This window comes from Podarcis vaucheri (assembly GCF_965113315.1).
Source record: "Podarcis vaucheri genome assembly, chromosome: 3".
Lineage (NCBI taxonomy): Eukaryota > Metazoa > Chordata > Lepidosauria > Squamata > Lacertidae > Podarcis > Podarcis vaucheri.
The window spans coordinates 35,478,671-35,505,862 of NC_138761.1; the positions used below are offsets into that span (position 1 = coordinate 35,478,671).

General features: G+C 42.9%; 1 protein-coding gene across 1 annotated transcript in view; it reads left to right on the forward strand.

The window, feature by feature from the left end:
- The window catches only part of ALK (ALK receptor tyrosine kinase), a 411,412-nt gene that overhangs the window by 269,413 nt on the left and 114,807 nt on the right, over positions 1-27,192 (forward strand). Inside the window, exons 5-7 of the mRNA XM_082214794.1 lie at positions 1,095-1,226; positions 11,125-11,256; positions 12,379-12,479. Of these exons, the coding sequence (XP_082070920.1) occupies positions 1,095-1,226; positions 11,125-11,256; positions 12,379-12,479 (365 nt within the window). The remainder of the gene's footprint in view (positions 1-1,094; positions 1,227-11,124; positions 11,257-12,378; positions 12,480-27,192) is intronic.

Consider the following 27,192-nt stretch of genomic DNA (forward strand, 5'->3'; position numbering starts at 1 on the left):
ATAAACCTTATCCCAGTTGATATCAGGCTTCACTTTTCAATTGATTTCATTTATGTGATGCTTTTAAAAACTGTTTTTAACATTTATAGTTGTTTCCTTAAATGGTTTTTATGTGCAATCATTTTTAATTGCATGTGTCATTGTACTGTAAACTGCTTTGAACTGCCTCATGGGAAGCAATTTATAAATTAACTAATTGCAAATCTTAATTGATTGCAAATGAATTAATTCCTTGTTGCAAACAATGAGCTTAATTCCTAACCACCTTATAATTCGTATTATCCAAATTCTTATTAAATGCTTTATGTCCCCTTTTGTTAATTCATCACATTCTTATACACAGTATGGAAGGAAAGAGTTACATGTACCCTATCCACCTTCCCTGTTGCCCCATTGGTTACTCTATGAAAATTGCATATTAAATGATAAGACATATTTAACATCTAGGTTTGTCTTAAGTTTTGATCTTATTTATTTATTGAATTTCTATCCTACCCTTTCTCCCAAATCAAAGAATAACAGCACCTTGATCACTTCAGTTATTATGTTAGCTTGGGAGTATAGGAGATGTTGCGGGACGCGGGTGGTGCTGTGGGCTAAAGCCTCAGCGCCTAGGGCTTGCCGATCGAAAGGTCGCGGTTCGAATCCCCGCGGCGGGGTGCGCTCCCGCTGCTCGGTCCCAGCGCCTGCCAACCTAGCAGTTCAAAAGCACCCCCGGGGGCAAGTAGATAAATAGGTACCGCTTACCAGCGGGAAGGTAAACGGCGTTCCGTGTGCGGCTCTGGCTCGCCAGAGCAGCGTTGTCACGCTGGCCACGTGACCCGGAAGTGTCTCCGGACAGCGCTGGCCCCCGGCCAATAAATGTGAGATGGGCGCACAAACCCCAGAGTCTGGCAAGACTGGCCCGTTTGGGCAGGGGTACCTTTACCTTTACCTTTATAGGAGATGTAGGTCGATTTTTTGCCCTTCCTAAACTGGCCTTAGAGTTTTCTGGATTATTGTGGCCTGTTTCGTGGACAGTGTGGAGCTGCAAAGCATACTGCAGCACAAATTGCTGTGGAGAAATTTCAGCGGATCTCTCTTCTTTTACACAGGTTCTCCTTCTGGTCCTAAAATGGCTCTGCAGAGTTCCTTCAGCTGCTGGAATGGAACTGTGATCAAGCTGGGACAGGTGTGTGACTTCATCAGAGACTGTACAGAGGGGGAGGACGAGGGACAGCTGTGCAGTAAGTAAATTAAAACTCAACACTGTTTCCTAATATCCCCCTTACTTTAAACCAATGGGAACGACATAATGCCTTCCTAAACACATCAGGGAATCTGAATTGATGCTTAGAATGCTTGCACATGCTATGCATGGAACTAAGCTCCATCACTGCATTCAAATAAATCAAGGTCACTACCTTGTCCGACTTAGGATGTTTTCCCCCTCTAGCCTCAAATGTGACATCTAGCTTTGTCCCTTTGGGGGGAAGCAAAGCTCAGTCATTGAGTGTCTCCTAAAAAAGAAATATTCTTGGCTGTCTTGTACATTCTGGATAATACTTCCTAGTGCAAAGGAATATGGGCAAGAACTAAGATAACTTCTGAAAGCATAGAAGGCCAGTCGATGTTCCTGTAGTCTTTTGGCTAGAAGCTGAAATCAATGACCTGTGGCTCAGTACAGGTTATGCCATTTTACCCAAGCAGTGCATCAAGACCTGAGAATTTCCAGGTGTTCGTTTTGCTCTAGCTGTATCTCTAGTAGCAGTGTACACCAGTCACGAGATTTTCTTTGTATCTGTAGCTCTGAGCAGCAGCCCAGCCTGTTTCAGAACTGCTTAGATCTGGATAAAAACAAATCTCTGCCCGCCTCCCATTCACTATAATGAGGCTTTTAACAATAGCTATAATTCCCACCCCATCCAGAAGTGGGTGGAATTTTCATGATTAATCGAAGGTTAATCCCAATTGTAGGGAGATACATCCAGGGGTCTTTTGTGCAGGGAATCTTTCTTTAAAAAATAAGAAAGTGTGTTTTGCTTTCGGCAGGCTTAGATGCAATTTGTAAGCATAGTCGCCCCTTCTAAAGGGATGAAGCCTGTCAGGTGTCAATGGTTCTTCCATATGGGCAAAGTTCAACATTTTGGGGTGGGTATAACAGGAATCATGGGGTGGAGGATAACATGGATCCCCAGGAAACAATGAGGTATATGTCAGCCTCCCGACTCAGGTCTTGTTACCTCAAGGGTTGTTGATGGGAATAGGCTGCTGCAACCAGTTGTTTTTTTTGTGATACTGCCTCTTCTCTCCTTCAACTTGCATAGGGGAAGAGTAATGTGGGGGGGGGGAGGGAAACCCCAGCATGGAACTGCAGAAATATGCTTTAACAATATGTACAGGAATTGGAGTCCACTGAGAAAATAATTCACTGTGATTAAAGCCTAGACCTGCCTGTCACACTGAAAGAATCCACCCTGACAAGGCATATGCCTCTCCACCCTTTTTGCTCATGCTGTTTCCCTAGTCGGCTTAGTTTTGCTTCAGAAATACATGAATGAATGAATGAATAAACAAATAGGGTAAAACAGCAGTATTTTGGGGAAACTCGAATCTACAGAGTGACTTGGAAACTCCTGATCATTACCTGAGGCACCTCATCAATAATACAATCTCTACTGTTATACCGTAAATCCCCCTGTGATCCTCGGATGAAAGGTGGTGTATTCATTTAATAAATAAAACAAATAAAAAACCAAATCTGACTCTGGTTTTTGTAAAAGCCCCGCCCCAATGACACCATTTGCCTCGTAACTGGGGAAGTACTCAAAACTCCAGTGCATACCTATAATTTCTGGTGCTAAAGCACAACATATAGGTAGTAGGTGTAAAATGAGAGGCAAATCAGTCACTTTGGGGTGGGGACACAAGGCAATCAAGCTCATGATGAATAAGAGGAGGAAGTTACAAGGACATGTAACTGACCCTCCAAGTGTCCCTATTTTTCAGGGACAGTCCCATCTTAACAGAAGCTGTCCTAGTTTCTGATTTGATCCCAGAATATCCCACTTTCCCTTAGGACGTCCCATTTTCATCAGAGAAATGTTGGAGGGTATGGAGGGTATGACTCTACAGCCTCTAGAAGACAATGGAAGGCAACCCAGTATAGGGAAGGTTTTTTAATGTTTAATGTTTATTATGCTTTTATATATGTTGGAAGCCACCCAGAGCGGCTGGGGCAGCCCAGTCAGATGGGCAGGGTATAAATAAAACAACAACAACAACAACAACAACAACAACAACAACAACAACAACAACAACAACAACAGAATAGGGTATCCCTATTTTCATGAGAGAAATGTTGGAGGGGATGACATCAGAGCTGTACATGGACAGCCTGTGGAAAGGGGGTGGCATTTCATAGAAATAGGCTTTTCTCAATTAAAAGTTTGTCAAAGGGTTGCAAATGGGAGCACTCTGACATCTGGAAAAGTTACTGTGACAAAAAGGGAATGGAAAGAAGGATAGACATGCCCAGGTTATAGCACGAATCGGCACAGCAAACATGAATTGCGCAGCTGAAACACCATCAAACATGGTGATTCAAGCTTCACTCACTGTGTGTGGGAGGTGGAAGTGTGCAGAATGAGATTTAGGGAATGAGTTTTCCTGCCGTATCCTCTTGTTGAGACAGGAAATGAGTAGTGTGAGTTTTAGATGAAACACGAGCAGGTGACTGCAACGTTCTCCTGACAGTTCTGTGGAGGCCATTTTATGATGAAAAAGGCTGATTCATTTGAACTTTGCTGGTAGATGCGAACCAGCACAAAACTACCCACAAAGGAAATAGCAATATAACATTTCTGTAATAGTGCAGTGTTCTTCCTCCACATAAATACAAAAAGTTTTCTGCAAATTGACGACTTATCTGCACAGTCATTTCTGGATTACTCAAAGTGCTGCTGGATATAATGTGCAAAGCAGGTATTCTTTCTCCTGCAGCAATTTCATGATTGGCTGGCTGTATTCCCCCACTTTCTCAAAATGTGTCACTAATGTGCCTGAAAACACATCTGTGAGAAAACTCTATTGGGTGGAGGAAATTTGAGACCAGTACTTTGCCCAGAGGGACAAAAACAGCCTAGAATATGGGCAGGGTGATATTTAGAGACTTGGGGTTTTCTTTCATATCTCAAGACTTCTGCTCTCCAACCTTAAAAGTGCAGAGGCCTGCACAAAGATCATCACCATCACCCTTAGAAGTCTGAGTAATCACATGGGAGAGAGCTTCCTCTGTGGTAGCCTTAAAACTGTGGAACTCCCTCCCTGCAGAAGTGTGCCTAACATCATCATTATTCATCTGCACCATTGCTCTGGCCTTTGACAGCTGAAAAGTTTTGTGACATGCCACAAAACTGTAAATTAACCTGCTGATTGTTGTGCATGGTTGATTGGTTTTGTTTTAAATTGTGCTGGTTTTGTTGTTGTAATCTGCGGCGAGACCTTATGGTGAAGGGTGTGTCAGAAATCCACTTCATCATCACCAACACACACAGCAAGACTACAAGCTTCAAGGCAGGGTACCTCCCATAGTGTCGACAGACAGTTCCCATCTTTTAGCCAGAGTGTGAAATTTGTCTAAGACTAGTTCACAACTTCATATATAGCCCCTGAACATAGAAGCCAACTCCTAGGGGATGAGGCCCCTTCAGGCTCCCCCTAAAATATTTGAGGGTACCTACCCCCCCCCCAAGTTGATGGGCATTGCCATTCAAATGGTGTGCATGCAACATGTCTTGTGATTGATTATGCAGGGTGTGGCTTACCTGCCACCCCCCCAATATTTTAAGTTCGCATCCCTGCCCCTGAATGTGTATTGCATTGTATCAGTTATAAGTAATTAAGTGTGTGTACCACCACATAGAGGGACGCAGGTGGTGCTGTGGGTTAAACCACAGAGCCTAGGACTTGCTGATCAGAAAGTTGGCGGTTTGAATCCCCACAATGGGGTGAGCTCCCGTTGCTCGGCCCCTGCTCCTGCCAACCTAGCAGTTCGAAAGCACATTAAAGTGCAAGTAGATAAATAGGTACCACTCCGGCGGGAAGGTAAACAGCACTTCCATGTGCTGCTCTGGTTCGCCAGAAGTGGCTTAGTCATGCTGGCCACATGACCTGGAAGCTGTACGCCGGCTCCCTCAACCAATAAAGCAAGATGAGCGCCGCAACCCCAGAGTCGTTCGCAACTGGACCTAATGGTCAGGGGTCCCTTTACCTTTACCTTTTACAACCACATAGAGGGAGGGCAAGTTAGTGAGGAAATGAGTGAGCAAGGAAGGAGAAGGAGGGTGAAAAGGTGGAAGGGGAAGCCTCTGCCCCACTGCTGCTTTAAAAGGCAGAGTCCTCATAGTCACTGTGTGAAGGGATGGCAGCAGTGAGGCAGTCCCTTGCTGCTTTCTGGGCACACAGTGAATAGGTTTTCTGCTCTAGTACACAGACTATGAAAGCAGCATGCCTATTCACCCAGGCTGCCCAGTGAAAGGTGGTACCTGGAAGAAATGCTGCCATACACAGTAGCTATGGCAACCCTGCCATGCAAAGCAGCAGCAGGACAGCAGCTTCTTCTTCATCCTTGGTGCCTCTTCTCTCAAGTGCTGCCTGAAGCAGCTGCCTCAGCTCACATCATTGGTTGGCTGGTTCTGAGAGGATGTATAATAAGGAGGACCACTTAACCTTCTGGGGGCATGGGGCAAATCTATCAAGTTTTATTCACTTTTAGTGGTTCTACCCAAATGTGTGTGTGGGGGGGGGGGTTATTTCATTCCTAAAAGATACTGCAGGATATGAACTTACTGAGGATCTTTTAGCAGCTTTGACTTAGCTACTTATGTGATTTATAGAGGAAGGTGAAGGAATGTGACTTGGAGTTTGTAGATACAGTACGTGCAGCAAATATGAATGTTTCAGTCAATTGGATAAAAATCCACAGATGACCAAAAGAAATCCATAAATGAAGCAAAAAAAAGGTAAAAGCCACATTAGAAATGATTCATCCAAAATTATGCTCATTGCTGGAATGGCAAACATAATTAGCCACTAACCTTGGTGTTATGGTCATCGCTATAATATTTATAGTCTTAGTTTATATGAAAATTCAGAGCCATATTTCAGAATATCATCCCAGGGCTCAATTGTTCCTTAAGTGGTCTATGGGCGTCAAAACTCTTTCTATTGCCTGAATTATCCTCAAATTCTCAACAGAATATGGTCATGGTCTGTAGCAATGGAGCCATGGTGGTTCTTTCATGCATCTGATGCACATGCGAACATACCAAGACATGTAAATGATAACAACAGAAAGTGTTTTTGTGAGCTCTGTGCAAGGCCTTTGCTAATCAGGATTGTGCTAATAAGAGTCTAATCTGTGCAAACCAAAAAAAGAATCTGGACAATGTAATCTGACACATGAGCTAGAAACTACAAAGCTTGCAGTGGAATTGCAATAAATAGCTGTCATTGGTTTGCCACATGTAGGAGGCATTACAATAAGTGAAGAAGTCTGTGCATTCATAGTACAAGACAGCCAGAGGTTCATAAAGACATATTTATGACAGAAGAAAGTGGTACACTGGGCTAGCAATTGCTCTTTTTATACATCACTATTTCTCGCTCCACAATAAGCTTTCCTGCCGCTTCCCCACCTCCCAAGCCCTAGGCAGTGTTTGATGCTTAGATGTCTCCTTCTGACTGCTCCGGCTTGTTTACACCATTCTGTATACTGTATAGCAGGCACTAAAGTGAATTCAGCTGGACTGCATGCTGAGCTGTTTCAAGGAGAATTCTGGGTATACTTAGTTGTGACATTTTATTCAGAACTTAGCCTGAGGAGGGGAAGTAAAAATAATCACAAGGTGGGGACGGAATCTTCTGTGTTTCGGAGTTCAAAATCCCAATGGAAGTAGAATGAATGTGCCATTTTATTTATATAAAGGGACAACATGGAAGAACTTTATAATAAAATACTTTTCTAAAACTATGCAAAATTTTGCAGGCAAACCATTTGGCAGAAGAGGGGTGGTTGGTGAACCTCAAAATGAGCTGCTTCAGATCATTTAAAACCATGTCTTCTTCCTACTAAAAATCTCAAGACAACAAGAGATCACGTACCCAGCGTGGTGGTGATGTGGCACTTCATTGCCATTGAGAGTTCACATCACTGAGGGCAGTGGCTTTTCATTGCCCTTGCTTTCTCTGAATGGAGTAGAGTGGAGAAGGAATGTGAATTCTTTATTTTAGAAGAATAAGCCTGCAAGTACTGTATCTAGCAACAAAACCACATCAGCCCTAATTTGAAAACTCCCTCCATGCGCAATTGCTCTGATGTGCTCATGGAGGTGTCTGGCCTGATTGCTTTCTCCATTCATTTCTGTTAGCATAGCTGATTTGTACACACTTCTGTTTGTGCATGCAGAATAACTCTCCCTCCCCCCGCTGGAATTGTTGTGCAAGAGATCCCTGTGTGCAGCTGAGTGCAGATGGCTGTCTGGACTGAGGAGAAGGAATGCTCAGCAAAACTTCAGGGGCAGACAACTTGAATGTTAGGGTAGATGGATAGGCAAACATATAGGTAGCCTCTGGTGTAAGCAAATGAGTTCATCACCACTCATGAGTTTGACTGAGTACTGTCATGTCAATCTCATTGTCTGCAAAGGTGAAAATGGGAACAGCAGCAAGCAACCAAACGATTAGTACTATAGTTGGTTAATTTTATTGTTTTAAATTTGAAGTGACTTTGGGCACTTGTTAGAAAGGTAAATGTTTTCATGTTAAACAAATTAACAACAGAAACATAAGGAAATCTTGTTTCCCACTCTGAGCTTTAAGAATAGGGCAGGCTACAATAAAATGTTCATTTAACAGGACCATGGCAAGAATGAGAGGAAACAGTGTAAAAAAGAAGAAGAGAGGAGTTTTGCAGAGCCACAAACCTCTCTAACACTTTGAGCATGAGTATATTAGACTTAATATTGATTTAGTGAGGAATCCAATGTCTTAAAAAAATCCATATTACTTTCTGCATAGAAGCTTTCTTAATATGACAAGACAGTAATTGAATAAATATGAGTTTCAAAATTGCAAGCACTAAAACACATTGATTTTTTTTTTAAAAAAAGAAATACCTCCAGGTCTAAAAAAAGGTTGAATGTGTCACATGATTCTTACCAAAGCAGAATTTTAGAAGTAACAGAGTCTCTACAGAAGAAAGAATAAAAGTACAAGGGTATGCAGTAGCAACGATGAATGCAGCCGCTCTGATTCACAGCCTTGTGTGTGCAAACTGGGAGGTCCTACTGAAATCTTTGACAGGCTGGCCGCTCTCCACAATGCTGGCTGGGTCTGGTGAGAGTTGCAGCCCAAAGCCACTGGATGACACTGGTTTGGTGAAGGCTGCCTTACTATGAGAGTGGCTCATTCATTAAGGATGGGGGAAGAAATTCAGTTCAGTTCACATGTAAAGGTAAACCTACATAACTGACACTTCCTGAAACAATACACGGACCGAAACAAAGCCATCTTTCAAAATGTGCTTGTCTCCAAATTTTGCAATGCAGTTCTCCAGCGAAGTGATGTGTAGAGAAATGCACATACAGGGGCAAAGCATGCATAAAATCCTCTTTTTAGTGCAAATAGCATGCAAAAATGCATTATATTTGGGGTAATTATTTTGAAGTAATAAAAGTATATTAAAAAAGTAAAGGACCCCTGGGCGGTTAAGTCCAATCAAAGGCAACTATGGGGTTGCGGTGGACATTTGTTCACAGACAGCTTTCCGGGTCATGTGGCCAGCATGACTAAACCGCTTCTGGCGCAATGGGACACCATGACAGAAACCAGAGCGCATGGAAACGCTGTTTACCTTCCCGCCACAGCGGTACCTATTTATCTACTTGCATTGGCATGCTTTAGAACTGCTAGGTTGGCAGGAGCTGGGACAGAGCAATGGGAGCTCACTCTGTTGTGGCGATTCAAACCGCCAACCTTCTGATCAGCAAGTCCAAGAGGCTCAGTGGTTTAGACCACAGCACCACCAGAAGTGGTTTAGTTATGCTGGTCACATGACCCAGAAGGCTGTCTGTGGACAAATGCCAGCTCCCTTGGCCTGAAAACAAGATGAGCGTTGCAACCCCATAGTCACCTTTGACTAGACTTAACTGTCAAGGGGTCCTTTACCTTTACCTAAAAGTATATTAGGCAACATTGCATACCCAAATGCATGTGTTAAGGAAAAAAACCACACAAAAATCCTGATGATGGCTTTGGGGGGGGGGGAGATTGCAAACTTATGTGGAAATGTGGAGAACTTTAGTTGACTAGAAAAATGAGAAAATGAGAAAAACTGAAATTGACAGATCCATCCATCTCTGCCATTCATGTCAATGGATAGGGCCTATCAACATATATATAAACTTACTTCAATATGGACGACTGGCTTCATTGCAGTGAATAAAGGTGTCTGTGTAGACAGGGCCTTTATCAAGCGCTTGCACCCATAGCAAATGGTTGACTCGACTGGATAAGGTCTCATCTTTGTTACCTTCATATGTGTTTGTTTATATACCACTCAAGTAACAGTCTCTGGATGACTTACACTAAAACAAGCAAAACCAAACCAAACCAAACCTAAAATTGCAATAAAATATCGACATAAAATCTGAAATGGAATAAAACCTGTATCAGAATGAATACAGATTGAAAACCAAGAATGAGGAACAAGAACTGGGCAAAAGATCTTAAATGCACTAAGAATATGCTGATTGTGAAAATGAATTCAGCTTCCAAAAATAAAATTATGTATGTCAGTTTTCTATTTCGCATGGAATATCATTGTACTGTAAGTTACTCTCAGTTATTGATACAATGACATCCCTTTAAAGGAAAAAAAATATGTGTGTGATTGTGCTAGGTACATTAAATATTTATGGGAAGCTGAAAATTCCTCTTAAAAGTAAACTGATTGTTCAGGATAGAGAAATGATAAACGGTCATATATGCATTCTAATCTGGCTTTCATGACTGGTACAGAAGCAGTCTTGTTTGGCCAGGTGGATGAAGCTGCTCTCGTATGCAATCTACATCACCTGAAATAAATTAGGGGTTCACAAACTGGCTGTGTTTGAGCTCATAATTTCCCTCGTTATTTACAGAAACTCAGAGTATAAGCTTGGCTGAGCATTACCATGTTTCCCGTAACTATTTTAGCTTTTTTGTTGTTGCTGCTGCTGTTTTTAAAAGTACTTCCAGATACCTACAAGTGCCATTAAGCGTGTTGTAATTAATGTTGCAAGTCCCACCGGGTGCTGTGGATCGTGATGATGTGCTGTCACTATCCTGGGGAATTTTAAGTATTCAATATATTTTATGTACATTTTACATATTTTACATTCATTTCCACCTTGAAGTATGTGAAATACATTAAATGTGTAAAAATTCCCCCATAGAGTGATGGCACGTAGTCAAGAAGTGCTGTCGATATCAGGAATTGCTCCGCATTAATTTCAACACACACAGTAACAGGGAACTTTATGTACAGAGATAGATTGACCTGTCACTTTCCATTCTCCCAGTTTCTCATTTTTCCAAACCTGAATTCAGTTCTCCGCATTTCTGCAGAAATTTGTGGGTTTTTATAATTATAAAAATTAATAAGCATTGTAGCGTGATTTTTTTGGGGGGGTAATGCACACATTTTTGCCTAAAATATTTTTGGAAGGTGATTTTTCCTAACATAATGTAAATTTGGATGTGAAATATACATTTGATGCATATTTTACCATGGTATATGAATTTTTGTCCACTTGGCTGGAGCACTGCACTGCAAAATTCAGAGAATGGCACTATCTCTCAACCTGAGCCCTGAGTCCATCTAAAACCTATAGATAACAATAGCATTACCCTACCTTTCACGGTAATCTAAATAATGGCTGTTGGACCTCTTGGAGTCCTTGGGAAAAGCACTATACATCATTGCTGGTGCAGCACTGTGAAGGAACAATCTGCTCACCCAAGAAGAACCATAGAAACACTTCCCTTTATTCCGTGCTCAGGAATTGCTGGTCAGATCTTTGTCTCCTGCAATTTTCCTTGCAGAAAAACTTCCCTCTGGCTTCTACTGCTCGTTTGAAGATGAAGACTGTGGCTGGACTCAAAGTTCATCAACTTCCCAAGAAGCCCATCTGTGGCATATTGGAAATCCACAACATAGCCATTTTTGTTTGAAAGGTATGTCAGAGTTGTACCATACTACAGGGGGAAGGGGATAGACCTAATTTAATTGTCTTAGGCCAGTGGTTCCTAATCAGTGGTCCACGGACCACAGGAGGTCCACATAACCCACCTGTGGCACCATTCACAAAACAAAAACTTCTATAGAGACAGTGCTTTTTTTCAGACAGAACTCACCGGAACCAAGTTGTGGCACCTCTCAGGTGGGTGCTGTTGCCATTATAAGAGAGCAAGGGTGGTGTTCATGGTGAGTTCTGGCACCTCTTTTTCTGGAAAAATAGCACTTCATAGAGAAATAAAAAAATTCAAAAGTCAGGGTCCATGGCTACGCTTTTGAAAAATTGGGGGTCCGCAGTTCTTAGCTAATTGGGAACTACGGTCTTAGGTCATTGAAAAGAGAATCAAATTTCCAAGGTTTATTTATTTCCAATACCCTGTCATTAGGGAGAGTGAGGTGGCTGTCTGACATGGCAGATGTTGACGGCAGGAAGTGGTGGCAAGGCACTAGCCCCATCACCAGGATTGAAGTAAGACTGAATTGCCCGTCCAGTCAGCTCCAGGAGATGGAATGCAGGAGGACGAGAGGCATCTTGTCTTTCACCTCAGGCAGCAAAATGTGTCAGGCTGGCCCGGAGCAATTCACAGCACCAAGATTTCCGTTCTTTTGGAGTTCTCTTCATGTTGCCGTGATGATGGTAGAAGTGACCTTCAGCCTCAAGCTTCAGTGAAATATTACTTTTGCATATTTCATAACGGCAGAGGTTCACTCCAAATCAATTTTTTTAAAAAGTGGGATGCATTTTGATTCGGAGCAAGTGAAGAAAACAAATCCCAAGTCAGGGATAGACATTGTTTGTGAGAGAAGGTGGCAGGGCACTTGCGTATAATTCTGAAGGTGAGGCCTGGGGTATATGAAACTGCATTACTACATCCAAAGAATACTGAAAAATGACTTCAGTTGTGTTATCCCTCTATAATAAGGGTCTACCTGACATTTACATGTCTGTGTGTGCACACCCACCCACAACCAAATAGTCTGTTCTGCTGCAGAAATGTTCCATCAAAGTAGTAACAAATTTACCTCCCCTTCTTCTCTCCCCTCCTTTTGCCCTCTCCCAGAATGTGCACTTTTGCTTAACACCAGTGAGATGCCAGCTGCAGAAACAGTTGTGGTGACTAGTGCTGTGTTTCCAGCTCCCATGAAAAACTCACCCTGTGAGGTAAGTATACTTGCTTAGCTGTGAACTGGAAAAGTGTGCAAGGTGCTCAGATTGTCAAAAAAGATGTATGTCTGGCTGTTATAAGGCCCTTCACATCACCCTTTTATTTGAATAACATGAGGTACAAATACTAATGGCTTGGGCAGTGTCGGGTATTCCATTCCAAGGGCTGCTGCTTTCAGTGGTGTAGAGCATCTCTGCACTTTAAGTAGCAAAGACAATCGTTACTACATGTTCACCAATGTTTCTGTGTACTGTGGACAGCATGGTGAATTCCTTTGTGAATGTGTACGTGCAAGGAACCCAGTGAAATACACAGCAATTGTGTTTATCAAGCAAAGAGTGGAGGACCCATTATCTCCACTCTTCTCTCACCTTTAGAATCTGATCTTTGGGACCCTGAGTTTGAAACCAGCTGTGAGAAATAGCGCCTCCACTGGTGAACTGGAGTTATTGACTAAAGAAAAAGAAGACTCACAAAAAGCGCCATTCAAAACTGGGTCCTGTGTAAGAAACTCGGTAAAATAATTGGGTTCAGTTCACATTTACATGCAGACCTACCTAATCACACTTCCCCAAATAATACATGAACTGAAGCACAACTTCAAAATTTGCAGTTTCCTGAAATGTTGTTTTCCAGCTAAGTAATGTTGACAAAAATGTTTGTACTAGGATAAAATATCCATAAAAAGCATATATCAGTAAAAAAATAACAGAAATAATGCATTATATTAGGGAAATGGCTTGCGAAAATATGTATATTGGGCAAAATTCACATTAAAATGCTAATTCATTTTCATAAAGTTTTTTTTATTAAAAAAGACACACAGATGAATATGGAAATGTAAAGAACTGAATTTAAGGCTAGAAAAAGTGAAAAATGGAGAGAAACCAAATTGACACATTCACTCATCCCTAGACCAATGGGAAAGGAAGATAGATCAATGTGTGCCAGACTTAAAGCTCCCCTTAAGATTTCTTTTTTAATTTGTACAGGGACAGGAGCATCGTAGGTTAGGGGACAGCCAGAACTGCCCATTCCTTTGAACGACTATTGTACTTCTGTGAATGATAAATTCACTCAAGTAAGGAGGGAATGAAAACTGTCATGTTTGGCCTTTAGAAGTAATTAACATCGCTGATGTAAATCACTGGTGCTCTTTAGCAGCGGCAGGAAAATTACATACCCAAGAGGCGTATAAAATTAAAATTGGAAACCGCTTTGCCACTAGTGCTGCAGAGTGCGTAGGAATAATTACAGCAGAATTGTGCAAATAGGAACTGCTAGGTCATACAAAAGCATCCTGGATAAGTACCCAAAGAGTTCAGATTCATTGCATCCATATATCTGAAGTTTGATTTTTCTGGGAGATTTTGACCAGCTTCGGATGGCCCTTTTGAAGCTGATACAGGCTCGGCTCGTCTTGAGCCCACGCAGAGCGTCGTCACACAGCAGAAGGATAAGCAGTATGTGCTACATTCTTAACTTTATTTCCACTCTATGCTGAGAGAATACAAACATGCCTCTGTGAGAGCAGAGAAGCAACCGTCTCTCTAACAAAGAAACCGAGAGAACAGTGAAAAACAGGAAGCCAGTGTACGTCACATCCAGTCTCCCATTCCCGTGGGAATCCAACAGTGACTCTGACTGTGGAATGCAAAACAATGTCTTGTGACTGCAGTTGCTGCTCAGTGAGGGAAATAGAAACCAACATTTTCTATACTTTATTAGTAATGCTAACATTTTCTACATTTTCAAAAAGAAATTGGCACTCAGTGAATTCCAGTAGATGCCCATTTAGAGCCACAGTTCTGAGAGACTTAAGTCTCAGTGCAAACTCTGTAAAGCACTGACCTTTAAAGCCCTAAACGGCCTCGGTCCAGTAGACCTGAAGGAGCGTCTCCACCTCCATCGTTCTACCCGGACACTGAGGTCCAGCACCAAGGGCCTTCTGGCAGTTCCCTCACTGCGAGAAGCCAAGTTACAGGGAACCAGGCAGAGGGCCTTCTCGGTGGTGGCGCCCTCCCTGTGGAACGCCCTCCCACCAGATGTCAGAGAGAACAACAACTACCAGACTTTTAGAAGACATCTGAAGGCAGCCCTGTTTAGGGAAGCTTTTAATGTTTGATGTATCATTGTATTTTAATATTCTTTTGGAAGCCGCCCAGAGTGGCTGGGGAAACCCAGCCAGATGGGCGGTGTATAAATAATAAATTATTATTATTATTATTATTATTATTATTATTATTATTATTATTAAGCAGCCTTTGCCATCCTGGTGCCCTCCAGATGCTTTAGACTCCAAATCCCCCAGCTGCCTCCAGTTGACATTGGGGCTGATGTGAACTGTAGTCAAAAAAACATCTGGAGCACCCCAGGTTGGTGAAGGTTGTGGTAAAGGAAGATTGTTGAGGACAAATACAGGGAGCTATGTGTTGGGAGTGAAATCCATGTAAAAACAGGGTTGCAACAGGCAAGCAAAGGCACCTGTATCCTTGTACCCTCCCTTTCCCCACTCCTGGAAAACAACATTTCAGATTTCAGAAGAGACTCTCTAATAAGAAACTCTAATAAGAATAGGGTTTGTTTGGGGGTGGAGCTGACCTGGCTTGCAGAGTTTCTTCTCTTGCTGTTTTAGGTGCATAATTGCAAAACCCAGGCACACACACAGCATGAATGGCCACAGTAATTGTTGTCAGGATCAAGTGTTTGTGCAACATTCGCCAGAGATATGAATGGAAACAAGTATTTATGGAAGGGTGGCAAATCCAATTCTTGCAGTGTAACTCAACATAAGATGAACTTGCTCAATAGACTAGCTTGATGGTGTGCCCACTGTCCTCAGTTATTCCAGCTGAGGTGAGAAAGCTCAGCGATACTGCATCTGCTTTGCATTCAAGGAGTTCCAGTTTTGGTCTCTGGTGTCTCTTGGTAGCTGTGGGAGAGATTCCTGTCTGAAACCCTGGAGAGTCATCAGCTGTTGGTGCGGACGATGCTGAGCTAGATAGACCAATGGTCTGATCACAGCAGCTTCCTGTGTTTCTAGGTGAACCCTACTTCCCTCAGCTGTCACCTTCAGGTTAACATCTTGCTATGAGAGCAGAGAGAATACATAGGGAACTATTCAGCTAATTCCTTGTGCACAGGGAAAGACTTCTGCTGGTGCAGTAGGACTCCTCCCCCCCATGCCTCATAAAAAGATAAAGGGACCCCTGACCATTAGGTCCAGTCATGGCTGACTCTGGGGTTGCGGCACTCATCTCACTTTATTGGCCGAGGGAGCCGGCGTACAGCTTCCGGGTCATGTGGCCAGCAGGACTAAGCCACTTCTGGCGAACCAGAGCAGCGCACGGAAACGCCGTTTACCTTCCCACTGGAGAAGTATTTATCTACTTGCACTTTGAAATGCTTTCAAACTGCTAGGTTGGCAGGAGCAGGGACCGAGCAACGGGAGCTCACCCCATCATGGGGATTTGAACCGCAGACGTTCTGATCGTCAAGTCCTAGGCTCTGTGGTTTAACCCACAGTGCCACCCATGTCCCTCCATGCCTCATAGCCTCCCCCAATCTGCTCCAGACAGCTGGGGGAATCTCTATAACTAGAGAAGTTAATGGAAGAAAACAGGATGAAAAGAACGGAATAGTCGTAATGGAAAAGGGCAAAATGAGCATGAGCCAGGGGTTCTTAACTTTTTTTGGCCTTGGCCTTTGAAAATCAAAGAGGTAGCACAAAATGCCCATTTCACAGAAGGCACATTGATGATGCTCAGGCCACCATTCCCCAAACAGGAAACACACCTACACCTTCCCATTCCAAAATAAATAAAACCCAGGGAGGAGTGAAACTTTTCCCTCCCCTCCTTCAAAACTTCCCATGATACACTTCCTTAAGACCTTTTCCCTGAGACTTGCATACTTTCAGTATTGGAGCCAGGCTGGGGGGGGGGATACCTTAAAGCAGGAACATATAGCAGGGGAGGAAGCAGGTTTTGTTCCCATCCTCTGCGCACTCCACTTCATGTTGAAAAAGGTAACCCTTTCCCCACACCCACACTTTATCCAAAGTAGTAACCCTGTGTTTAATGCATGCCCACAATGTCTGGGTCATCCCTTGGCTCCCCTTTTCTCTGACAACATCCCTCTGCTATAGTGATTTTTCTTCCTGAGCTTAGGTTAGGAGACTTTTATGTTGTATTATTTGATTGCGTTTATTCCTAGTGGACATCTTTCTTCAGACAATTAGACACTTGCTACCTCAATTTCGATTGACATATTGACACACTCCTATTCAATTTCCTCGCCTACCATTGCTTCTTCCTTTACAAGAGTCTCTCCTTTCTTTCCTTCATGCCTGCAGCACATGCAAGATGTAAATATTTTAAAACTCCGTTTTGTCACAGACCAGCAAGTGTGAATATTTCTCATAATCTGCCTGCTGTCAGAAGCCGGGTGAATAATTTCCCAAGGTGTGTTCGTTCCCCCCTCCCCCCCCCCGTCCATAAACAGGGTGAATAATTAAACTTGCATTTGCATTGGGGAGGGGAAGAGAAAGTTGCAATCTATTACTGCCCCACCTCTGTCACTCCCGGTGACACTTAAAAGTCGCCCATGCAGATCCAGCATTGCAGTTGTTGGTAATAAAGACTCAGCAGATTTTGGCAATGGTTCTTGCTTCTTCCTTTTCGCACTGTGCAGAAGCCTCGGCTCTGAACAAGCCCTGGCTTGAGGCTTCGAAGACTATTTCACTGGAGCAATCAATCTATGTGACCAGAATAATTCAACATCATTCCAAGCCTATTGCAAGGAGAGGAGCAAGTCCTTGCCCCCTAATTATCCCGGAGGATAGGAGCAAGTGATCATCCTCATAATGGAGCCATAGCTGGAAAATGTGATGGCGAAATTAAAATTCTGCTTTCCCATATTTATTTCCTCTCCAGCATTTCCCAGTCGGACTGGCTCGGATTTACGTGTTAAAATTCCTCTCCTCCCCTTGACCTCTTTTAGCTTTGACAGCTCAAATGGGCATTTCACAATCAGGCCAGCAATTGGAATTTTACAGTAGATTTCAGAAAGATGTTGTTGAACTCAGTGTCTCAGTGAAGTTTTCACCTTGGAGCCCTGTCTCACCAAGTCTCCCACATAAACCCCTTCACTTTTCCTGTAAGGAAAACGTCAGATCCTGGTCCTGTGTATGTAGGAGCCCTCTATGCTCCCTAACCCTCAATGACTTCCAGGGATGTGGGTTCTTGTGTATGCCTAAGTGTGTATGGTGAGTCTGCACCTGTCCAGCACTCTTTCAAACAGGAGCTACCACAGCTGGGCTTCCATGTCATTACCTCAGCAGATAAAGTTTGCTTCCTGTTCAGAATGTAGCGAACCAATATATATGAGATTGGGAAAGTAGCTTTGCCCCAAAACACTATGGACTTGTCCACCATGGAGCAAAATGTAGACCCCATCCTAGTTCTGCCCCTCCCCCATTACATTTTTTAACATCCTTGCCATTTCAGGCTTTCCAAGGATTGAAGAACCTCACACTTAAAGGGAGAAGAGTCCAAGACGACACTGAGATGGGGAGGGCATCTTGTGGATGGCCAACACTGATGGGGAGACAGGCTGGTGCAAATCCAGATTTTGCTCTAGTGTGGACAATCCTTATGTCTACTGATACGATAGTATGGGGTTTTGAGAAATGATGTCCCCACCTGCACCATGAGAAGCACAGGAAGCTGTTTGTCCATCTAACCTGGTTTTACATACTTTTGACTTGCAGCAGCTTTCCAAGTTCTCAGACAGAGGCCTTTCCCATCACCTGTTCATTGGGGGGGGGGACCTAGGCATGCCAAGGATTGAACCTGGGACCTTCTGCATGCAAATCATGTGTCCTAGCTACCTGGAAGTACCTATGATGCAGGCAACATGGTGATGCTTTTTGTTGTGGCACATTATTGCAGTTTAGATCTTATAAGCAAAAGGACAAGTGCCACAGTCCACACTATACTCTTGACTTTTGATAACTGTACCAGTCCTTTAACCTTATATGTATGCCTCCCACACACACACACTACTTAGCAGGCAGTATAGAAGCCCAGTCTGATACCTTGGACTTGTGATCCATTTGCCCAAAATGTTGGCCACTCCTGCACTATGCAGATTCATGTCTTTTCATTGGAAAGACCAGAAGGGATTAGATTTCCATTATTCACTTTGCTCCTGTGACCAGAAGCAGGGTGTTAAAATACTGTTCTCATAGCGCTGCTCGTCCTTTCTGAAAATAAAATGTTCAGAGACTTCCCTAACTCAAAGGAGCCCCAACCCAATTTGTGCAGAGGTGTGAATATTTCAGATAAGCATTTCCCTGCATGTCAAACCTTCATATTTTATATATCCCTCTTTTAAAGAGTCTCCCTCTACTCCAGCAGGCAAAAGTTGTTTCCATTGCAAGTGATAGTAAACTACATGCCCCTAATGATGTATCCATCTATCCACCCATAAAACATGTTTTGACCTTGTAGAGATGTCACAAGTCACAGGAGGATTAGACCCATCTAAATCTTTGCTAGATCAGTGTTGAAATATATTCTTCTGCAGCTGCTATCTCCCCTTCCATGCAGCTACTGTATGATTAAGTTTCCTCTGAGTTTTCTGAATATGGAGCTTCCGTTTGCCAAATCAGGGCATTCACATTAGAGGACAAAATTTCAAACTTCTCTACTCACAAATCTCTTCTTCAATCTGCCTGCCTGAGCCATGCAATAGATAATGGAGAAGTCAGAAGCCTCCAGCATGATAAAACTTTAATTACTAAGCAGCTGTCATAGGCGACCTTCCTGCTTAGGTTGCCACCTCTACTAGAGTAGGAAGAATAAGGCCATTGCTCTTTTGCATATGTTAAGTACACAGGAGTGCGGGCTTCAGATTATGCATAGCCGAGAAAGCGTGTCAGACCAGGTAGCAGAAATCTGACAGAAAGGTTTCAAATGGTCCAGGTGGTGACTCTAATCTTGTAAACTGCCTGAACCACTTTTGTTGCTGGATTTCCCCTACACTAGGATTAATTATGCCAGCGACATCTGATGGATGAAAATATAATTTATCCATCCAAGGTTACTCATGTTTTACTCTTCAGAGCTCCGGTGTTATAAAAGCAGAGCTCTGGCTCTTACAGTCATACAGAGCTTGTTCTCATTCAAGCAAATATAAATGGACTCAAACTTCATCCCAAGGATATGGAATGTCCAGTGATAGCTTATGTCCTTATTTCTTCCATGTGAAAGATGCCAGCAACTTGCATGCTTGTCTTGAGTAATTATTACTGCATGCCCTGGAAATGAACTCTGATTCATTCTATGCAATTTCAAAGGAACCGATAGGATCAAGAACCCATCTGATCTTGTGGTTTAGAGTGATGCTTAGGAGCTTCTCATGCCTGATAGGCTGCCCAGGGAGGTAATCACAGTTCAACACAGGCATCGTTGCTGCTCTAGTTATGCCTGAGTGCAATTTATTTTAACCCCTGGACTAAACCAACAAGAGAGTTCTCCTAATTCATTGTACAGCTTTCTGTTTAGTGAATCAGTAAGGCTTTCAAAGCACTGATGAGACAATGTCAGACCAGGATGGTTGATTACATTCTTTAATGGTGTTTCTGGCTTCTGAATAAGCTACTGGAAATGTATATCAAGGGAGTGGTTGGGAGGGGAGGGGGAACCCAGAAACAATAACAATGAGATCCTAGAGTCATATCTTTTTAAACATGCCCAGAGTCTGCTTTAGGCTCCATTGCACACAGAGAGTGCCATCTGCCATCATCTGCAAAATGAACGCCAGTCTCATTGGAGCGTCATGGCTTGGGGCATCCAGATCATTGCCTGCTCGTGTTCACTTCAGCAGGTGTTAAAGGCCTTGGAATGTCCTACTACAGAGCTTAGGAACTGTGGAAATGAAAGCCAAAGGCATCCATTCAGGCAGCATGCCAGCTAATTCAATCTGAGCCAGTTCATTACAGCCTGTGTATTTACTCTTTGCAGATATGCTGAGCTCCCATGTATGATGCCAATAACTCCTTTCATCCAAGCAGCTGACGTGTGTGCAAACTGCAGCATCCATTCCAATTTACCAAATGCTTTCAGTCTAATATGTTTGATAACAAGCTTCGAGAGGCAGGCTTATGGCACAGCTTCAGGATATACAGGCAGGTTCAGGATATACAGGCATCTCTGATGTCTAATGTTGGCTCCTGGGTGACTAAGGACAAGGTTGTGAAGTCTCCCACCCCATGCAGCAGCCTGGGCTGTGACTCAAATGAAGAAGGGATAACCAAATTTGTAGAAGCAACAGCACTAGAGGCAAAGGAGGTGGAAATCAATCCAAGTGCCAACATTGTGACTGGGCCAGAGTCCAGACCCATCAGATTGGGTGAACTCTTGAGACAGAAGCTTCTGAATCATAACCTCTGAGATGCACGTTCACCAGAAGTTTATACCCTTCCCCATCAATTCAGGCAACAGTCCTGGAGGGAATTGTCCAAGAGGAGGAGGACTAGCCTCCAAGCCAGACTCCTGCCTATGTAAGACCTCCCAGGAAGGGGTTGAGCCAGGGAATAATAATTTAGCCCTGGTTGAGACCAAAAGGCTTCAGACCTTTCTTAAATCTTGAAGCAAGTTATTCCCCGGACCTTCTCATAGCATTACCTTGCTTCACCACACCCCATGGGGCTCTTGTTGAGATCAGGACAGGGCCCAAATAGACAGGAGGAACAGGTCTCCTAGTTGTTCAGATGACTGAGCAAGTCTGACATAGAAGGTTTTGTAGGGATTAAGGAGTTGCTCCTGACCCAATTCTGGCCTATCAGTTTAAGGAGTTTAACCTCCCTGGGGTTGCTAGATTAATTTTGGTTAATTTCATTGTACACAGGTTGTACATTGACAATAAAGGTATTATTATTATTATTATTATTATTATTATTATTATTATTATCTGGCACTTTGGTAACTACTTGATGGTGGGAGGGGGGATTGCTTCATTTGGTTGTGCAAACTGACCTACCCTAGCAATAATTTCTACATTCTTCCTGTTGACAGCAAGCACACACAGAGAGAGTAAAATACTCATTTGGTTGTGTGCAAGGTGAACAAAAGGCAATTGGCATCATTTGCTTTCGGTACTATCAGCCAGCATAATTTGAGAGGCCACCTACATTGCGCTCAGTTGGCAGGAGTCGGTCAGCTCGCTGCTTTCTGAATTAAAAGAAACAAAACAAACAAATCTGAGACCCTGACTCTCTTCATGCCACTTGTACCCCTTTAGCCCAAGTTACACTTTCAGAAGCTGTGGTTTTAAAAGCATTGATGTGGATGGTCCAAGCTGATTTGATTTTTTACCATGATTGATTGTAGGAAGATGGGAAATCAATCAAGGTATTCAGGGTAGATTTAAGTGACATATTTATAGTACTAAAATGTAAGATGAATTGGGGTCGAACTACTCTTTGTGCACTAATGCACAGGAGCACAAGGTGCATCAGCATTCATTGCTCAATCCAAAGGTTGGGCAATATTCTGCGCCAAAGAATAGCATCCCAAAGCAGCTTTTCAGCTGTCCAGGTATGTTTATATGTTTCTGTGTAATGTACAGTTTGGGTCATTGTTCTTCTTGAGATCTTACCATGAGTCCTGCCAAACCATAACATATCAATTCTCATGTTGCTGATGGCAGTGGTATCATGTGTCTGATTGGTGAGAGACAGCCTAGGAGTCGGGGAAAGTTGCTGTACTATGTCATGCCACAATGGTCAGGAAGGTCACATGTCTCCTTGTGCTTTTAAAAAGCTTTCAACGTTTGTCCTTTTTTTATAACATCTGAAAGTGCATGGGAAGGTGGGAGTGGAATCGCAACAGCCAGCCTGTCCCATAACCGGCCAAGATTAAATAGAACAAGTGTAGATACCTCCATGCATAGCTTTACGTGTTACAATGAACATGTGGGTCAGGGAAGGAGCCTGCAATTCCATTCCCAAATTTTCCATGCATAGTTATAGGGTTTCTATAACGTCTGAAAAGGACTTAATATCAAAACCTATACTGCCAAATTAGAGAGGTGCCCTTTTCTTGGTCTATGCATTCACATGGCCTTACTATTATACCAGAAAAGAACAAATTCCTCACCAGAGACTTCTGGGGGAAAGTAGAAGCAGTGCTTTTTGTGTATGATGGTTGTCAACAGTATGCAGTACCAGCACCATTTTTGTTGCTGGCCTTGGCAGCCATTTTGTGTAGCCCACGGCAGCCATTTTGTGCTGGCATCCATGGTACTTTTATGAAGATACGAGCACCAGCACCTCATTTTTGCAAACACGCCACACAAAAATGCCAAGTAGAAGTCAGTGGGTAGCAGGACTGATCCTGTACATAATGCAGGCTTCACCAACCTGATGTCCTTCAGATGTTTTAGATTAGAGTGTTTATCAACCCCAGCCAGCACAGCTGTGATAGCTGGAGCTGAGGTTGACCCAAAATATCTTGCAAAAGCTTCTCTAAGAGATAGTAATTGCATATGAAACAATTCAAAATAGAGATTAAAAAACAACACAACTACTGCTTTGATAAAAGTCTCAGTTCTCTTATTATCCACTCAATGCCAAAAAGTCTATTATTTATTGTAGCCTCAGTAAGTTACTCCTTTCAGTATTCTCAAGTTGTATTTAGTTTGAAGTTGCTTAAATCTGTGTGCTCACCCACACCTCATTTGCTGTTTCTTATTAGCAGAGACTTTGCTGCTTTTTAAGCTGTACACTGCAGTGTTCATAATGCAGAGGTGTTGAGACTGGCCCAAACTGCAAAGGATTACATTTTGTACCTGACAATGAGAGCCAGCAAGTTCTAAAATGAGAAAACACCAGGAAATAATTTCCTATGCAGGAATAAAGGGTCACAGAGGGACTTGGTTATACTAAACCCAAGTGAAATCCTTGGGACCACTTTGGGGTATGGTACTTTAATTAATAAAAATCCAAATACCACCGGATCATAATTGGAAAGTCTATAATAACCTGCAGAGAGGAGTGGAAAAAACCTAATTTTTGAAAGGAATATCAAGGGGGATGATGGTGTAATTGCTGGCAACACCCTCTTATTGCAGACTTTCCGCTCATCTCTACTGCTTGCCTGAATATAAAAGAGTTCATTACTGAAAAGGCTGTCAATTTTAACTTGTATCTATTAGGCCATGTCTAAAGGGAGAGAGGGATTCTTGCTCTTTTGGATAACACAGGCATTAACATTCTCCCATTTTATAGGAGGATGTGCATTTAAGGGGGAACTGAGTGGACAACTCTGGCAAAGTATTTAATGGGGAATAAGAACTGCTAAATATTCAATACCTGGCTTTTTGGCAATGCATGTGATCACAGGAAGAAAAGGGGGAGGGAATCGCAACAGCTAAAACATGTAATGGAAACTGAAAGTTGGGACTGGGGACAAGAGAAAGATCAGTAGACTAGTTTCAGCCATGAAAATAAGCATAATTGATAGGATTTCTCAGTGCACCCAGCCCTCTAGGCAAAAATAAATTAATAAAAGTGACAAATTGGTTGTTCTATAAGCCCTCAGAATTGTAAATTATATATAACCTGGACTTGCCAGCAACTAACATTCTGGACAAGTGTAGGGCATATTTTTCATCCTGAGGACTGGATCCAGAACTGACCTTTTTAGGGACCTCCAGGGACCTTTTTAGATTGGTGGATGGGGCGACCCACCTGTCTATCACTTGGTGGCATTATGATGTCAGTTGATTATTATTTTCTTTTTAAAAAGAAAAACAAAACATTTTATTGCCTTTCCACAATAAAAGAGGGTCACTGTTAGAGCTGATCAATTTATTGGTGGTTGACAGTGAACTCTTGCTCTATCCATCTGCAGATACAGTTTGGATTCAAACCGTGCCTGCAAATGGATATATTTTTTCCAACACAGAGCAACAAAGCAGCATTCAAAGCTGGTCTGCAGAAGGAAAATGTCCATTTGCAAGCACAGTTTGAACCTAAACCATGCTTGAAGGTGGGCAGCTTCAGAGAGGTTTGTTGTCATCACCAATCATCTTCAAATATCTCAAGGGCTGTCACATGGAAGATGGAACAAACTTGCTTTCTCCAGCTCAGGAGGGTAGGACTCGAACCAATGGAATCAAGTTACAAGAAAGGAGATTCCAACTAAACATCAGGAAGAACTTCATGAGAGTAAGAACTGTTCAACAGTGGAACAGTCTCCTTTAGGCAGAGCTGCAGCTGGGAGGGGGACCTAGCTGGTTTTTTTGCCCCGGGTGAGGCCTCCAGAGGGACACCATTGAGGCTCCCAGCCTTTATGTGTGCAAATGCACTTGAGTGGTCTTTGACCTTGGTGGATTAAAGCCTCATTTCACCCCTGCTTTGGGAGGTTGTGGACTCTCTTTCCTTGGAGGTTTTTAAGCAGAGGTTGGGTGGCCACCTGTCATGTATGATCTCACTGAGATTCCTGCATTGCAGGAGGTTGGATTAGATTACCCTTGGAGTCCCTTAAAACTCTACAACTCTATGGTTCTATGACAGGTGCTGTCAGCAAGCCCTGCTTTCCAAGAAATAGTTGGGAGTGTGCTTTAGGCACCCATTTGTTCTTTTACAGCTGCATCTTTACCTGACTGAAGTCACACCTGATGTTAGGTGTGGGGCTGGTGGGCATTTGGAAAAACTATGTTGCTAATTAGGCCTGTGGGCCAGAGCTTTCCCACCGCTGCTCTAAGAGTTCAGTAATGTCTCCCATGCTGCCCAACACAACGAAAACACTGGGAAAGGTTGCCAGGGGATAGGAAGTATAGTGGCATCGGTATGCTGATGAAACCCACCTCTGTTTTTCCTTTTCATCAAATCCAGCTGAAGCACTGCAGTGCTTCAATGCTCACCTGCAATCAGTGGTGAACTGGATGAAGAGGAATAAAGTTAAGATCAATCCAGATAAAATGAAACTGATTGTAGAGGGGAATAAACTGAATTGGCTGCCTAGGGATATGCCTGTTCTGAACAGAGTCAGACTCTCCTGTAAAGACCAGTTTTGCAGGCTGGGGGTGCCTGGAGTCCCAGGTGGCAGGTGGCACCCAGAGTGCCTGTTACCAAGTTTGGCTAACATGCTGGTTTTGCCTGCTGCTAGAGGATAGAGGCTAAGGCACTGTCATTCATTGCTTGGACTTATTTTGTATCAGTCTATTATGGCACACTCTGTGTGGGGCCCATTTGGAAGACAGTTTGGAAACTTCAACTAATATAGAACATGGTAGGTCGCCTGTTTACAGGTGCAGATTGGTATTCATATTTATCACCTGTTTTGAAGAACATAATACAAAGAGGTTGATGACCAAATACCCATCTTGCACAGGCTGCAAATTTGTTTCTGGGAGAAGTAAAAGCAGTAGCATAGCTAGCCTGGGGGAGGGGGAAGCACAGGGGTCTGTACTGTGGCATGGTGGGTGCTGCGTAAAAGTGTTCATTCCTACCTTTAAAGCCCTAAATGGATTATCTTAGGCAGTGCTTTTTTTTCTTTAAAAAGTGTTTAGGGGTATTCTCATTTTAACTCAAGAAAATCACCATTTTATACTTCAAATGGGGGGGGCGGGCGGTTTACAGTAAATATAAAGAAACTGACCAATCACCACCCAACTCCTACTTCACACATTAAACGCTCGCTTCCTCCTGAGACTCAGGAAATACCATGACAGGAAATGAGGTCACCATCAGGGGTAGCAATGAAACCATGCTAGAGAAGAAACTATTTTTTTAAAAAAAGTTTCTTCTCCCATTAGATTCAAAAATGTTTACGAGTATGCATACCCCTGCGCCCCCCCCCCCGAAAAAAGCACTCATCCTAGGAAAGTCTCCTCCCATATGACCCTCTCCCCAGTGCTTAGGATTTTCTCAGAAGGCCTTTCTCTGCATTCTATCTCATGGAGAGGCTACAGAAATCTCCACCAGAAACAGACATTTTCTGCAGCAGCTCCAGGATTACACCATTCTGCTTCAAGTGCAATTTGGACAGCCTCTTGTGCAAACAAGTGAAATGCCTTCCATATCAGTTGGTTTGGGGGGGGGCTTTAATTTCTGTTTTGCACTTCTTTGGTTTCTTTTTAGCTTCACTTCCGCTCACTGTCCTTGCTTTTTGGGGTTCGGATCTTAAAAGAAGAAGTTTGTATTGTATTGTTTTAGTGTTGTAAACCACTATGACACTTGAATGAATAGTGCCCTGTTAAATATTTATGTAAACAATATAATGTGGGACAAGTTGGAATAAGATGAACAAATGCTTGCGCTGCACTGAAGGAAATTCAGGACTTTTGTTCCTGGACCACTTACATTATACAGAAAGCAAAGCACTCTGTCGTAAGCAAAGGGGGTGACAGTGGAACTCAAGGGGTGAGGCCAAGGCTTAAAGATGGGTTAAAAGCCCCTTCTCTGAAATGGTCCCCTAAATATCTCTGCCATATCCATTGTTTTGCACAGCAGCTCCTGTAGAGCATATGGCATGGCAAGGAGAGGTGATGTCCACAGGCAACATCCAAGCAGCAAATATTGTCTTCTAACAGCACGTAGTTAAACTGTAGAATTTGCTCCTGCAAGAAGTATTGATGGCCACCAACTTGCATGGCTTTATAAGAGGATTAGACAAACTGATTGAGGATAAGGCTATC